Genomic DNA, 15677 nt, shown 5'->3' on the forward strand with positions numbered 1-15677 from the left:
GTAAGGCCTTGGGTACTATTGTCAAACAAAACTAGGGGTACAGATACCAGAGTCCTTGAAAGAGGCAACACAAGTAGACAGGGTGGTGAAGGTGGCATTTGGTATGTTTGCCTTCTTTAGTCAAAGCGCTGAATACAGGAGTTGGTATATCACGTTATGGCCCTAAAAGTCATTGGTAAGGCCACATTTGGATACTGCATAAATTCTGGTCTAGCCTGCTATAAGGAAGGATGTTATTAAACTGGAAAGGGTGCAAGAAACAATTTACAAAAATGATGTTACCGAGACCAGAAGATTTGCTTTATAAGCGGCAGGAAGGGGGATTTTTCCCTCCCCACCCCCACCCCCAGAACCCAAGAAGTTGAGGGATGACCTTGTAGAGGTTTAGAAAGTCATAAGGAGTGTAGATGAGGTGAATAGCCAAGGTCTTCTTCCCAGGGTAGGGGAATCCAAAACTAGTTTAAGGAGAGAGGGGAAACATTTTTAAAAAAAAGGAGCCTGACGGACAACTTTTCCAGAAGGTGGCATGTATATGGAACGAGCTGCCAGAGGAAATGATAGAGGCGGGTACAATTACAACATTTGGACAGATTGAGGGATATGGCCAAATGCAGGCAATTGGGACTAGCTCAAGTTCAGAAACCTAGTCAGCATGGACGAATTGGCCTGAAGTATCTGTTTCTGTGCTGTATGCCGATGACAACTCTAGGCACAACTAATCTCCAATTAGTATTTTGATTGACTGTAAATAATGATCAGAGTTAGTTAGATAACATGTAAATTCTTCATAGCTTCATATAAAACGTACAGAGAAATGCAAATTTTATTTGCAGGCAACATCTGTCAACTGTAAACTTTAGAATGAAGGTGCTAAAGCTAAAACTACAGCACATTATACAAAATGTAAGCAACATAACTGACATGGGCATGAGTTGCAAATGTTCTTTTTGATAACTGACCAGACTATGCTCCCAACAAGACATGCCTTCATCAAAAACCTATATGGTTCAAGTTTCAGAATGACACATTAAATTGGAACACTCTGGATAATTCTGTCACACTCTTACAGTCCTTTCCAGCTGTAAGACATCCTACTGTTCCACCTTCTTTGTACTTGGATGCCAAACCCACCTTCCACCCATTAAATCAATATTATACAGGGTAAAATCAGTCAGGTTCAAGACATTGCAAGCTTGTGACTTATCAGAAGTTGGTGTATGACCCAAAAGTCAAAACCCTGCCTACAATGTCATGAAAAGAATTGGAATTTTATGCCATATGAAATAAGTGATTAAAATTGATAAATCAAATGTCAAAGTTTCATAATTTGCATGGTAAATCAATAATATTTCAAAGAGAAAATAGGAAATCAAGTGCTGAATACATTACACTTCAATTGCACATGCATCCGGTTCTAAAATAGTCATATTTCCTGATCTATATTTGAATTTAAAACATATTCTCCCAACATGGTCTAATCTGTTAGAATCCAATTTTTATTTATACCTCCATTTTATCAGTTGCTAACGATGGCAAGAGCAACATAGAAAGAACACAACTTGGCAATAATTTCAAGATACAGGTATCACACTAGGCTCTTAAAAATTAGCTGAAACATTAGAAGTTGGAAAATTTGCTTTTCGAATTTACAGCTTCTCCAGAACATCCACTTGGCTTCAACTGCCAGTGGTGCTTCTTTATATTACAGTGATCAACAGCCAATTCAGTGCATAATTAGGGGTGAAAAACATCTGCAACAAATCCCTGTACCATTTACAAATCACAGAGCTAATTATTGGTGGAGCCGTCCAATTTGGCCTCAAAATGGGTGAAAACTAAGTAGTTCTCACAAGAATGGCTCACACTCCAATTGCTACTGTGTACCAACAACAAAAAAGATGGATTTACCTTCAACTAATTTCTTTCCCATTCCATTTTGAATGCAAATGTACAAAGTAGCAGTTGGCTTACTGTTTAAGTTGACCCCCATCTGACTCATTCAACAATTTGAAGGAAGGCCAGGAATTTAATTTGAACACAGACCAATATTTATCTCTAAATCACAGCTAGTGATCTCAAACGGTATTTGTGGGATCTTGCTGTGTGAGCTACACAGTTCAAGTTCAACAGCAATTCAAGTTAAACTATATTAGAATTGTTTTTTTTCCCCAATCTTTCAACTATTTGTAGTTATTGGTTGCATTTTTCAGCTCCTTTTTCCACTTGTTGCAAACTTTTAACAACTAATAAATGGAAGATGGATTCTGATAGAGTATTTTCCTTTGTAGGGACATTCTAGAACTGTGGGCTGGATTTCCTCATTTTTACATCCAGGGAATTTCATGAGGTGTTCAGTCTGGCTGAAGGGACTTTTCTCCCAGTATCTTCCACTTCTCACCATGAAATCACCTGGCCATCATGCTACAGCAGCAGAGATTCCTGTGGCTGCAAGAACATTCCTGCGTACAGGCCATTGTACGCAGTTGGGCTTTAACCATCTCAAACACTGCAAGCCAGGAGCTACATCAGCCTCTGTCCTCTTGGGCAACAGAAATGTCTCAGAAGCTAGTACCAAGCTATCCAGATAGAGAGCTGGAGGTTTTGGTGGACAGGGTGGTCTAGGAGGATGACTTTCCTCTACCTAGATGATCAACAAGATGCTTAGCACATTCAGTCTTGATTCAGATAGCAGGCCAGGTCAATGCTGCTCTCCTCAATCAGATGGAATGCACAGCATTACAGAAAAAGGCTCCTATTCCTGAGGTCTGCTGGCTTGTGACCAAACATTCATACCTGCAAGTAGTTCAGCTGAATCTTCTGCAATCCACAAGGTCAACTGCCTCATTACCTGTTGTTATCTCACTTTCACTAACCCTGCCACTGCACAGAAACCTTACTGATATTCATGGACAACCAACCTAATGCAACCCCCACCAATCTCCCTGAACAACTCAGTGGCTCAGCCTAGCATCATCTCCTCCTCTACAATTATTAACCACCTTCCCTCTAGCTGAAAGGCTGTGCAATGCAGAGGCTGAAAATCTCCAAATAAGCACAAAGTGAGGGAGCACTGAGAAATGAAGCGAAGAGCCAGAAGGTCCACCCTGAACTGATACAGTTAGTGACTGGGGTGTCTGATTCAGAAATTGACCTGGTAGGAGCTTCAAGTCAAAAAGATGTCCCTGACCACCACACTGGGGTCCTGGCAAGCAGCAATGGATCCAGAGCCAGTCTGTGTGCAACCATAATTACATGCTGAGGCTTAAGCTTTGTCAATGCAAAGTTTAGTGGATGAAGGGTGGAGGATGATAATGTACATAGCATTTAAAGAAATGTTGGCGAAAGGACATTAAAACGTACGCATCGTGATGTACGTGGCGATCAGCAGCCACCAGGTAACTACTTCAATCTGTAACTTAGGAAATGTCACCGTCTAATTTCAAAGGGGACAAGGGGAGAATTGCAAGCTTTATACCAGTGAGGGGAGAAGGAGTATTACTGAGATACAAATAAGGCAGTGGGTGCTTATCAGCAAAATTCTGATCTTGCCATCAAAACGAAGGGTAAAATAAAATCAAATTACCTCCTAGATGTCAAAAATCAGATTCCCTTCATTCCCAACGTTCTCTCCCACAGCCCTTACTGTTACCCACATCACTCAAGACACACGAGGGAGAATTTTGAAAACTTTTGTGGGGTCTTCCATTTAAGATTAAATTGAGAATTGACTTCTCTCCAAATAAAAAAGCCAGTAGGAAGTTATAAATCCTAATTAGGTGACACGACCCTGTGATCTCTCTTTTACATTCTTGATTGTGGACCATTGTAGATGTTGTTTATCCTGCTGCTGTCCCTGTTCAAGCAATGGTGGTGTTGGGAGACGGGTTTTGCGGGGGGGGGGGGGGGGGGGGGGGGGGGGGGGGGGCTAGTTGCCGACTGGCACCAGGGAGCACATGCAAAATGAGATGAGATTTGTCCAGTAACAGGTAGCTGATTGACAACTGATCACCTATCCCAGACCAATGATAAAGGCCTCTGCCTTCAAAAACTCTGATTAGCTCCAGCTACGTGAACAACTTGCGGGTGTGAATGTTTGGTCACAAGCCAGCAGACCTCATGAATAGGAGCTTTCTTTCTCTACAGGTTTTAAAAAAAAAATAGTTTTCTTTAGACTTGGTGTTCTTCAACAATTACCATAAGCGATGACTCTTAACCAATAATTCAGAGACTTCACAAATATGAAGGAGTCACTCTGCCTCCCACCAGTCAATTGATGGATGAATGGATGGACAGACAGACAAGTAACAAATCCATTAAGCCAAAAGAGCTCTCAGCAAACCTTATGGGCATGGACTATTAAGTTTCTTTCCCAGACTTGGCCTCTACCCATATATCCAGGCTTTTACTTTTGTGTATCTCTCCATTTGTGTAGGGGGTCCTTCATAAAGGGGTTAAAGTTTTACCTGGTGTAGTTCAGTGATTCACAATTGGTTTACCTCAACTAGAATTTTTTTGCAAAAAACAATAACCCATTAAGTACGCAAAGCTCTTTTTTGCCCTGTTAAAATGATCAAAATGTCAGGTAAATTGGGGCATTTTGCATACTTTCATAAAATAGGTAATACTTGTGAAAACTCCAGGAATAGCAGCCCACTACTCTCATGAGGCGTAAACATGTTGTCTGAACCAATATTGCTTACTCAGGTCTTTTCAAAAACGGATGCACTTTAAAAAGTGATGCATGAATTTGTTCCTCTGGAGACCGGTAAGAAGGGGTAAGATTAAGGAATCTTGGATGACAAGAACAGAGGGGCTTCTTGTCAAAAGGAAGGCAGCTTACATAAGGAGGAGGAAGCAAGGATCTAACACAGCTTTAAAGAATTATAGGCTTGCTAGAAAGGAGCTCAGAAATGGACTGAGGAGAGCCAGGAAAAAAAGGTTTGGCAAGAAGGAGTAGGGAGAACCCAAAGGTGTTTTATTCATACGTGAGGAATAAGAGAATGATCAGGGAGAAGATAGGGCCAATCAGGGATAGCAGAGGGAATTCGTGCATGGAGTCTGAGCAGATAGGGGAAGCCCTAAATGAGTTTTTTTGCTTCAGTTTTCACTAAGGAAAGGGACCTTGTTGTGAATGGGAACTTTGAGGAGCTGGGATACAGGCTTGACCAGATAAGATTGATGAAGTTAATGTTTGCTAAACTTTCCAGCACATCAAGATTAATAAGTCCCCAGGGCCAGACCAGATTTATCCTAGGCTGCTCCAGGAAGCAAGAAAGAAAGGGAGGTTGCTAAGCCGCTGGCAAAGATCTTTGTCTCCTCACTCTCCACAGGAGTCATAACGGAGAATTGGAAGGAGGCAAATGTTGTTCCTCTTTTTAAGAGGGGTAATAGGGAAATCCCTGGCAATTACAGACCAGTCAGTCTTATGTCTATGGTCAGCAAAGTTTTGGAAAGAATTCTGAGGGATAGGATTTATAACTATTTGGCAAAGCATAGTGTGAATAAAGGCAGTCAGCATGGCTTTGAGGGGGGCAGGTCATGCCTCAAATCTTATTGAGTTCTTTGAGGAGGTGACAAGACAGGTCGATGAAGGTTGAGCAGTGGATGTGGTGTATATGGACTTCAGCAAGGCATTTGATTAGGTTTCCCATGGTAGGCTCATTCAGAGAGTCAGGAAGTATGAGATAAAGGGAGATTAGCTATCTGGATTCAGAATTGGTTGGCTGACAAAAGGCAGAGTGTGGTTACAGATGGAAAGTATTCTGCCTGGACGTCAGTGTTGAGTGGGGTCCCATAGGGCTCTGTTCTTGGGCCTCTGCTCTTTGTATTTTTATGAATGACTTGGATGAGGAGGTTGAGGGGTGGGTTAGTAAATTTGCAGATGACACAAAGGTTGGAGGTGCTGTCCATAGTATAGAGGGCTATTGCAGGCTGCAGCATGACAGACAGGATGCGGAACTAGGCTGAGAAATGGCAGATAGGGTTCAACCTGGATAAATGCAAAGTGATGCATTTTGGAAGGTCGAACTTGCATGCTGAATATAGGATTAAAGACAGGATTCTTGGCAGTGTGGAAGAACAGAGGGATCTTCGTGTGCAAGTACATAGATCCCTCAAAAGTTGCCACCCATGTGGATACAGTTGTTAAGAAAGCATATGGTGTTTTGGCTTTAGAGTTTAAAGGGGGATCAAGTTTAAGAGCCGCAAGGTTTTGCTACAGCTCTACAAGTCCCCGGTGAGACCACACTTGGAATATTGTGTCCAGTTCTGGTCGCCCTACTATAGGAAAAATAGAGGCTTTTGAGAGGGTGAAAAGAAGGTTTACAAGGATGCTGCCTGGACTGGAGGGCTTACCTTCTGAAGAGAGGTTGAATAAGCTTGAACTTTTTCCTCTGGAGAGAAGGAAAAAGAGAGGTGACCTGATCGAGGACTACAAGATAATGAGAGGAATGGATAGTGTCAATAACCAGAGACTTTTCCCCAGGGCAGGATTGACTGGTACAAGGGGTCATAGTTATAAGATATTAGGAGAAAGGTATAGAGTGGTCGTCAAAGGAAGGTTCTTTATGCAGAGAGTTGTAAATGCATGGAATACATTGCCAGCAGTGGTGGTGGAAGCAGAGTCACTGGGGACATTTAAACAACTGCTGGACATGCACGTGGATAGCAGTGAGTTGAGGAGCGTAGGTTAAGTTATTTTATTTTACATTAGGATTAACCATCAGCACATCGTGGGCCAAAGGGTCCGTTCTGTGCTGTAGTTTTCTACGTTCTAAGGCAGTGTTACTATACTGGTGTATTAACTTTTTTAAAAGATCACATGGATGAACTCTGGACAAACAAAATTATGCCAAGACACTTGTACATTCTCAACTATTGACAGAATCCCCACAGTTTGCAATGACTTTTTGAACACAACACTTTATCTGGGATAAGTGACACAAACAGGCCATTTGGGCTGATCAGATCATGCTCCACTACAACCTCTTCTCATGCTTTCTGATCTGAATGCAGCAGCATAACCTCATCCCTTTAAAATCACAGTTGTTTGCAATTTCTACTGCGAGGTTTTGTACTAGATTTCAACTTGGCAGAAACGCAATGTTAAATTCACAGGTCCAAATTCAACTTAGAGCGAGAATTATGTTGTCATCATACTGTCCATATTGAGCACTGTTGAAACAATCACAGATCACCTACAATGCTACACAGCAGGTTTAAAATCTGTTTTGATGAACGGACAGCACAATTGCTACTTTCAGCAAATAACTCCGGGAATGCAACAGATTCAATTCCAGATTCCCAAGGAAAAATGCCCTACTTTGAAAAAATTGGAAGGAGGTTCAAACCACCAAAAACAAATACAAATGTTCACCTCTTTTATGACCAGAGTTTCTTTCCATGGTAGCTTTGGTATAAAAAGCAGGAGTCAGGCAATAAAAAGGACCTTGCCAATAGAAGTTCATTTTCATAATATACAGAAAAACTCCTCTGAAACACAATCTCCTCCACTTTAGGAAGACAAAGGCAACAAGAACATCAGCTTCAATTTTCCCTCCAAGTAGCACCAATCCGGACTTGAAAACGTACCAACATTCAGCGACATCCTGTGTCAGAATACTCAGAGCATCTTCCGAGCAGCCCAGAGTGTGAGGACCTCCATTATGCACAGACTGTAATAGTTCATGAAGGTAGCTAATTGATGATAATTAGGATGGACAATAAGTGCTGGCTTTGTTTGCAACACACACACACATCCTACCAATGAATAAATTAAAAAACAATTTGTAAAAAGAAAATCAAGTAAACTAAAATTTGAATTTTACTTGTCCACCAAGATTCTAGATTAGGACCAGCATCAATACATAAAACTGACTGCAGATTCACACATCTTCTCCCTCACACCCAATGCTCCACACCTACCACTCTGACCACTACCTCCTCCCCATACCCACCCCCATCCTGCCTTGACAAAGGGAAGAACATTGAGCAATCAAAACTCACCTCTCTAGAGGACACCTGTCTCACCCATTTACAGTGCTCACTGCTCACTATTTTTTTCTAACATCTCTAACTGAGGTATTTGATGGCTCAACAGAAATGAAGGGAAACAGCATCTCAGGTTAAACGTCTGAGGATTGATAATGTGGAATGTTATTAGTGAGCAAATCGACATAGCTATACAAAGGTCTGTCTCCATAAGTCTTAGCAACAGATTTAGAAAATGTACTGGTTCTTCAAGAAAGTTAATGATTCATTTCAGCTGTGTGAAACATTCATGTATGTTTTGAGATGTAAAAGCAAGTCTGAGGTAGTACTAGCACCAAAGTCCATCTGCTTGTGTGCTTGAATAGTTATTGACCGGTTAGGAAACTTGTTGTCAGCTGTATTTGTGTATGTCACGACAAAACATGGATCTATTTACTTTTAAATTGATAAATTATCCTCACAATAGATGTGTTGTAGTGCATCACTTACCTTGGCCTGCGAAATACAAGTCCATAATTCTGACATGCCAGGCCCACTGTGGGTGTATAAACAATAGGCATGAATCTCTCAATGTCCGAGGTCAGCAATCTGTAGAAGAGCTTCTCATTTCGGTCTTGAAGGGCAGTTAGAAATACATACCTTAAAATGACAGAAGTGCAAAGTAAGAAACAACTTGTTGAAGCAAGCAAGTAAAGCATATCTCATTAGACCAGTTAAAAAACAAAAGGCTAATATGTATTTATTTTGTTAACAAGGTGTACTTTCTTTAAAACTAAAAACTGTTAAAAAGCATGAAAACTTGAAATTTTAATAGAATCAGAGTTGAATCCTGCCCATATTTACAGATGTAACAGCTATTACTTAGTAATCATAATAGTGAGTTTACAACATCTTATTCATGCTTACGATAAATATAAGTACACAGCCATGTCAGTCAAATTCACCTATTACAAAATGTTCACTCCACAGCAGAAAGGCAAACTCTTGATAAATGGATAAAATCACAAGGTGCAGGATGAACCCTCCAATAAATCAATACAATTCATTTAAATTGTACAATTCTGTACAGGTATCAAGAATACAAGTCAATCTTTTGTTGCCAGCAAGCCAAAAATATTCTTTCATCTTTCACGCAAATAAGCAATATGATGTATGACTTTCATTGCTGTTGTGGTGTCAGGTACATAGACCATACGTGCTCAGAACTAGTGAATCTGATCAAAAAACACATCCTATTGACCACTCCCAGCAGGCAGCGTGATCATACCCATCAAGGGCATTGCCTGCATGGTTGAGAACAGTATTTTACATCTACCATTGTGTTGCTGCTATTGGAAATAGTCTACTAAAAAATTTGCTCTGTGCTAAGAGTTATACCAAAAATCAATTTAGCATCACCAGTCAGGTTGACAGTGTGATGCACTTGCACGTGCTGGAAGCTCTATCTATTATTATGATATAATACAGCTTTGTGTAAACAGAATTAGCTCATACACTTATTGTGCACCTTCATTAAAATAAAAAAAAAGGGTCATGATGACAGCCAATCTTTGCTCTAGTCACAGCAACACCACAGCCCATAGCTTACTTGGTTGGTCTGAAAACTAAGATTGACAGTTAACAGATTCTACTGCAGATCCAGGTCAATAATGCACCAACCAGTCAGGGCCCACACTCGTGCTGCATAAACTTTGCTCCTTTATCCTGGTCAGCTTGTGACCTAGTCCTGATGAGTACAAGAAAGGAAGCTTCCATTTCTTGCCCTTTCATTAGTGCTCAAGCTCTGTACCAAACAACTACTTAATGATATGGCAAAGATTGTTGTCAAGTTGTAGCTACATGATGAGCACATTAACAATTTACTGTGGCATCAATAAGGAATTTAAGACTTATAGATTTTGCATGATATTTCAGTCTTAAATTCAAATGGATTAAAATCACTGAATAGACATCCTTATGTAAAGTGGATCTCTAAAATTTCCAAAACTTGGCATACTTTTTCACTTTCAAGCCAAGTTAATACACAAACTAGTAAATTTCTTTGTTCAATCACTAATTCATGCAAGTACAATTCATTTCAATTTGAGCAATGAAGCAAGGAACAGGTATTCCACTTGAATGTTTGGAGATCCATCTCTTGCAATACCTTGTTTCTGTGGATGCTGTGCAATGTCTCTGGCCAGCTCTGAAGTGAAACAGATGAAACAGGCCAGGCTCACTGACCACCACGTACAACTCAAGTCACAATGAAATTGTTACTTGTCAGTGTCCAGTGGAAGTTGGCAGCAGAAACCAAATTGGCCAAATGGCCACAAATAAATATCCAGAAGAGGACAGGCGAAGAGCACAATGTAGAAAATATCCATTTAGGAGAGGAACACCTTTTCCTAGTAGATATTTAAGAAACAATTTAAGTTATGTAGCTCAATTCTTCTGTGTACATTCTATTGTGCTGAAAATCTGGCACTAGAAATCAGAAATCTGAAACTTGGCCTTTATTTGGGAAATCATTGCATGCCTCATAACTCCATTGAGGAATCAAATCTGAAATCAGTCAGTTTAATTTTCTTGAGACATAATGGCATGTCAAAAATGCACTGTATAAACAAGGAGAACACAAACTTTCAAATATTAGATTTCATCATTAGCTAATACTTGCTTTCATTCTTGGATTTCACAACTTATATTGGCAAAGATTTCATTAAGATTTCCATCAGAAACTGGCAAATATCTTGCCTCTAATGAAGTGTTATGCCTACAATGGTACACAGGTGCTGAGTATATACGAGTAATGCAAATCAAAAATACCTCTGGAAAAGATACCATTCCTTTTTTCAACTTATACTTTCACACACAGGTTAGTGGATTGTCTAGTTCAATCACCACAGCATTTCTAGATTCCTACCACCTGCTGTTGAAACTGTTGACCATTCCCTTAGAGACCTGGAGGTCTATAGCACACAAGGCTCTTAGGACCATTGAATTGATGCCAATCAAAAACAGTCTAATTATTCCAATCCCATTTTCTAGCAGTTGGCTCATGGCATTGTGCACCTTGGCATCATGAGTGCAATGTTGACGGTTTCTGCCTCTACCACCCTTATGGGCAGCGATTTCCAGATTTCCACCATCCTGAGGGTGAAAACAGGTTTTTCCTCAGATTCCCTATAAATCGCCTGTCCTTACCTCAAATTTGTGCATCCTGGTCATGGATCCCTCTATCAAGAGAAAAATTTTCTTCCTGTATGTCCCTGAAATTTCATGCATCAATCATGTGCACCCTCAGTTTCCCCTACTTCAAAAGAAATCAATCCTAGTCTACCCAATTTCACTTCATAACTAACTCAAGTCCAGGCAAGAAGTGTTATAAAGTTCAAGCATAACTTTACCTTAAAAAAAAATCTACACCTCAGTGTAGACCAGCCTCTCATATCATTCACCTTCTAATCTGGAACTCATCCAAAACTCAGGCACTGGTCTTATGTTGCATAAAGTCCCACTCAATCACACTTCCATTCATTGACCCCTTCATCAGAGCTGGGTTAAGCAACTTCATTTTAAAATTCACAATCTTTTGCTTCCAAACCCTGGCATGACCTCCCCCCTCTCTATTTCCATCATCTCTTGCAACTCCACAACCATCCAAGGTATTTCCACATTAATCAAATTTGCCTCCCAGTGCAATCCCATTTGTAAAATTGCTTCACCATCAGCAGCCGTATCTTCAACTAACAAGGACCCAAAGTCTGGACTTCCCTGCATAACCCTCTTCCTCTTTCCTATTCAAAATTCTCCTTAAAAATGGACCTGTGTGTCATTGTTCTTAGTAAGCTGCCCTAATAAGAACATAAGAAATAGGAGGAGTAAATCATCGGGCCCCTCGAGCACGCTCTGCCATTCAATAAGATCATGGCTGATCTTTTCACAGCCTCAGCTCTGCTTACCTATCCTCTCACCATTAACCCTTTACTTTTTTTTGAACAGTAAAGGAATTATCTAACACCTTCTGTAGCTCAAAAGTACTTCTGAAAAAGTACTTATAACATTAAAAAAAGCAATAAAATTAACAGATAAAATGCTTCAAACTTTTCATTTGAGCTTTCAAGTCTCATAAGAAACATCCAAGATCTTAAAATAACTATTTAAAGTGTAAAATTTGATTCAGGAAGAGTAACAGAACCTGACCAGGGAACAATCAAAGCAGCTAAATAACATTCTTGCAAATTGCTTTAGGATATTTGACTAAATTAAAAGGCATTGTACAAACAAACAATTATGACACTTGAAATTAATTTGCACTAAATTCTTGTTAGAAGCATTAGTGATAAGAAACAATTAAATCCCCACAAAAGCAGAATATAAAAAGACCCCATTTAGAAATATAAGTATGAGTCGTCAGGTTGGATTTCAAAAGGGAAAATGGTGCTTGACCAACTCTCTTGGCTCTTTTTGTATGGGGGTTAAAGTATTGAGAACAGTAATGCAATGGATGTCATTCATCTAGGCTTTCTAAAATCTGACAATAAGGTCTCCCATGGTAGGCTGATTAACAATATCCAAGAAACAAAGTTGCAGAATGGATTGTTGATAGGCTTCTAAGCAGAAAGATGAGAATGAAACTAGAGATCAGTTATACGGAACCATGTTGCACAAGGATCAGCTGGGACTACTATTGTTCACAACTATGTTTTGAACTTTAGAATCAAAAGCAAGTTCTACATTTGAGAATTATATCAATACTGAAGATAACAAAAAAAAAATTATAGATCATGAATAAACTTGCAGAATGGAAAAACAAGACAAAAGATAAATATATGCTAGTATTGTTGGGCAGGATAAGGTGGTTACTCATTACCTGGACAGGACAAGTGGGGTAGAGAAACAAGGGATCTTGGAGAACAAAAAGTTATGCTGCTGCTTAACAAAGGTCATGGAAAAAAAAACAGTATTAATGTTTTTTTTCCCTAAAACAGTCAACAGTTAGGAAGGTTGAAATAAAGCTGCACTGAATCTTGGTTAGGCCACAGTTAAACAGTACTATGCACCGACTTGTTGCCATATTATAAAAATGCATTCAAGAATTTGCAGAAGATATTCAAGGATTTTATTTGAAATGTGTAGACGTGTCAAGAAAGGCAGGATCTTTTGTCTCTTAACCAAATCAAAATCTTTACATTGGAGGGGTTTTGATAGATTTGAGAAAATATTTCCGTTCTAGTCTTCTAATTCTGAGCAAGGGTCACCAGACCTGAAACTTCGATTTCTCTTCACAGGTGCTGCCAGACCTGCTGAGATTTTCCAACAACTTCTGTTTTTTGTTTTTGAGAGAATGTTTCCTTTTGTGGAGAGGATCTTAGCTTAAAAAAGTCAATAACATCAAATAGCAAGTTTGCAGACAATATAAGATTGGTGGAACTGCAGCAGTGAGGAGGATTGTCCGAGGACACAGCAGGATATAGCTCAGTTGGAGGCATGGGTAGAAAAATGGCAGATGGAGTCGAATCTTGACAAATGTGAAGTGTCGCAATTTCGAATGTAAAGTACAGGCGGAAATTATACAGTAAATGGCAGAACCAATAAGTGTGTTGATGTGCCAAGAGATCTGGGTGTACAAGTCACATATCACTGAAGGTTGCAGCCCACGTAGATAAAGGTAGTTCAAAAACAAATGCCTATAACCTGCTTGCCTTCATTGGAAGGGGCATTGAGAAGGATAGGCAAGTTATGCTGCAACTTTATAGACTGAGGCCACACTTGGAACATTGCATCTAGTTCTGATCGCCACACTACCAGAAAAGGAGGTGGATGTTTTGGAGAGGGTACAGAAAGGGTTTAGCATGACTTTGCCTGCAATGGGGGAATTTCAGCTATGGAAAAAAAGGGTTGGATAAACTGGGTTTGCTTTCACTGGAACACGGGAGGCTAAAGGGTGACCTGAAAGAAGGTTAAAAGATTGGCAATAGAATGGGTAGAGTGAAAAGAAAGAGACTTTCTCCTAGAAAGGAGGGGTCAATTATAAGGGGACACAGGTTGAAGGAACTGGGGCAAGAGATGAGTTAAAGAGGTGTGCGAAGCAAATTTTTCTACAGAAAGGGTGGTGAGTGCCTACAATGGGCTGGCAAAAACTGGTGGCGGAAGCAGACAATAGCAGCATTCAAGAACCTGGACAAGTACATGAATGGGAAGGAAGGGAAGAGAGGGATACAGATCCTAGAAGTGAAGACAGTTTTAGTATGTAAGGGCCAAAGAACCTATTCCCATGCTGCATTGTTTTGTTCTTTAAATCCAATGAGAAAATTCCACTACAGGGAGTGGTTGATGTGAATATTATAGAAGCACTTCAAGGGAGAAAGACAGCTATTTGAAAAGACAAAAGTTCAGTAAAAATGATCAGCTTGGAAGTTTAACAAAAAAAAATTACTCTAATGGTGATCATGTAGCCATGGTCAAGTTTTGTGAACACTCATCTGGTTTAACAGGTCTTGAAGAAAAAGGAAATACTTATCTGTTTTGGCCTACGTGTGACTCTAGACCCACAGCAATGTAATGGTGTCTAAACTGCACTCTAAACTGAATGACTTGAGAGACCATTTCAAAGGCAACGCTTGGGATGGGCAACATCCCATGAAGAATAAAATGGAATTAGCTTTAACGAGGCAAATCAGTCTTACTAAAAATGTAAAATTTGTGGTGCCACTCTTACCGGTCAAGGTCATCTTTTATCTTTTCATAGTTTTTCAGCACCTGAAAAACCTGAACGTTCTGGTCACAAACACAAGGGGGCAGAAGACCATGGATACCTAGTTGTTGTCTCTCTTCCAATGTGAAGGCCAAGCCCTAGAAAAAAAGGTATAAAAAAGAGAAATGGCAGGTTATATGGATTTCTCAGTCTTGCCAACCAATACAGAGGCCAAACCCCAATCAACAAGTTGGAAAACTTGCAAAACAAAGGGGGCAGGGTTGGGGGCAGAGGGGTTGGTGTTGGGACCTACAAGTTTGTGGTCAGCTATTGTGAGGCAGCACTCGTGCAATGCAGCTCCAATTAGGTTAAACAGTTATGGTTTCTCTAACAGGCCTGTACTCTCAGCCTCAAACCCTGCTCCCAATCACCAATCTCAGCATCTTCCTGAAGGGGGTCACACAAATGTTTCAGACTTGAAACGCAGTTAGAGAGAAAAAACAACAACATTTAGGAAGCATTGTGGTAAGCAAGCCTACCATGCATAAAATATATACAACTTAAACATGTATCCAAGAAATTGAGGTGGAAACATTCCCCAAAAGATTTTCAATTAGACGTTTTGACATCACAGGAATTATTCAATAAGTTTGCTCTGATGTTTCACACCTCCAAACATTTTAAATTTCGATAACTGATTGTAATAAAATGCACATGCCAATAAATAAACTACAGTGAAATGTGTTGCATAAATACAGCACACATTATCCAGCATTTGAGTTTACAATGAATGGAAGCAATGCATTTTAAAAAAAAAGGAAGTAATTCGCTTAATTTCTATGCAAAATGTCTAGGAGCAGAAATTTATTTTATCTTTAGAGTTATTTTAAGAGCGGATTGCATAATTTGGAGGAAAAGCATGGACCCACGCAACCATGCCAGCCAAAAACATTATATGCCTTGGCATCTCATGTAGACATTTAAAATACTTCTTAAAATGTGATAAGGG

At 39.8% G+C, this 15677-nt stretch overlaps 1 protein-coding gene across 1 annotated transcript in view; it reads right to left on the minus strand.

The window, feature by feature from the left end:
- Positions 1–15677, minus strand: part of me1 (malic enzyme 1, NADP(+)-dependent, cytosolic) — a 425357-nt gene that overhangs the window by 263935 nt on the left and 145745 nt on the right. Inside the window, exons 2-3 of the mRNA XM_060850027.1 lie at positions 14693–14826; positions 8479–8628 (exon numbers count right to left, since the gene is read on the minus strand). Coding sequence (XP_060706010.1) covers positions 8479–8628; positions 14693–14826 — 284 coding nt within the window. The remainder of the gene's footprint in view (positions 1–8478; positions 8629–14692; positions 14827–15677) is intronic.

This window comes from Hemiscyllium ocellatum, chromosome 3 (genome assembly GCF_020745735.1).
Source record: "Hemiscyllium ocellatum isolate sHemOce1 chromosome 3, sHemOce1.pat.X.cur, whole genome shotgun sequence".
NCBI classification, from domain to species: domain Eukaryota; kingdom Metazoa; phylum Chordata; class Chondrichthyes; order Orectolobiformes; family Hemiscylliidae; genus Hemiscyllium; species Hemiscyllium ocellatum.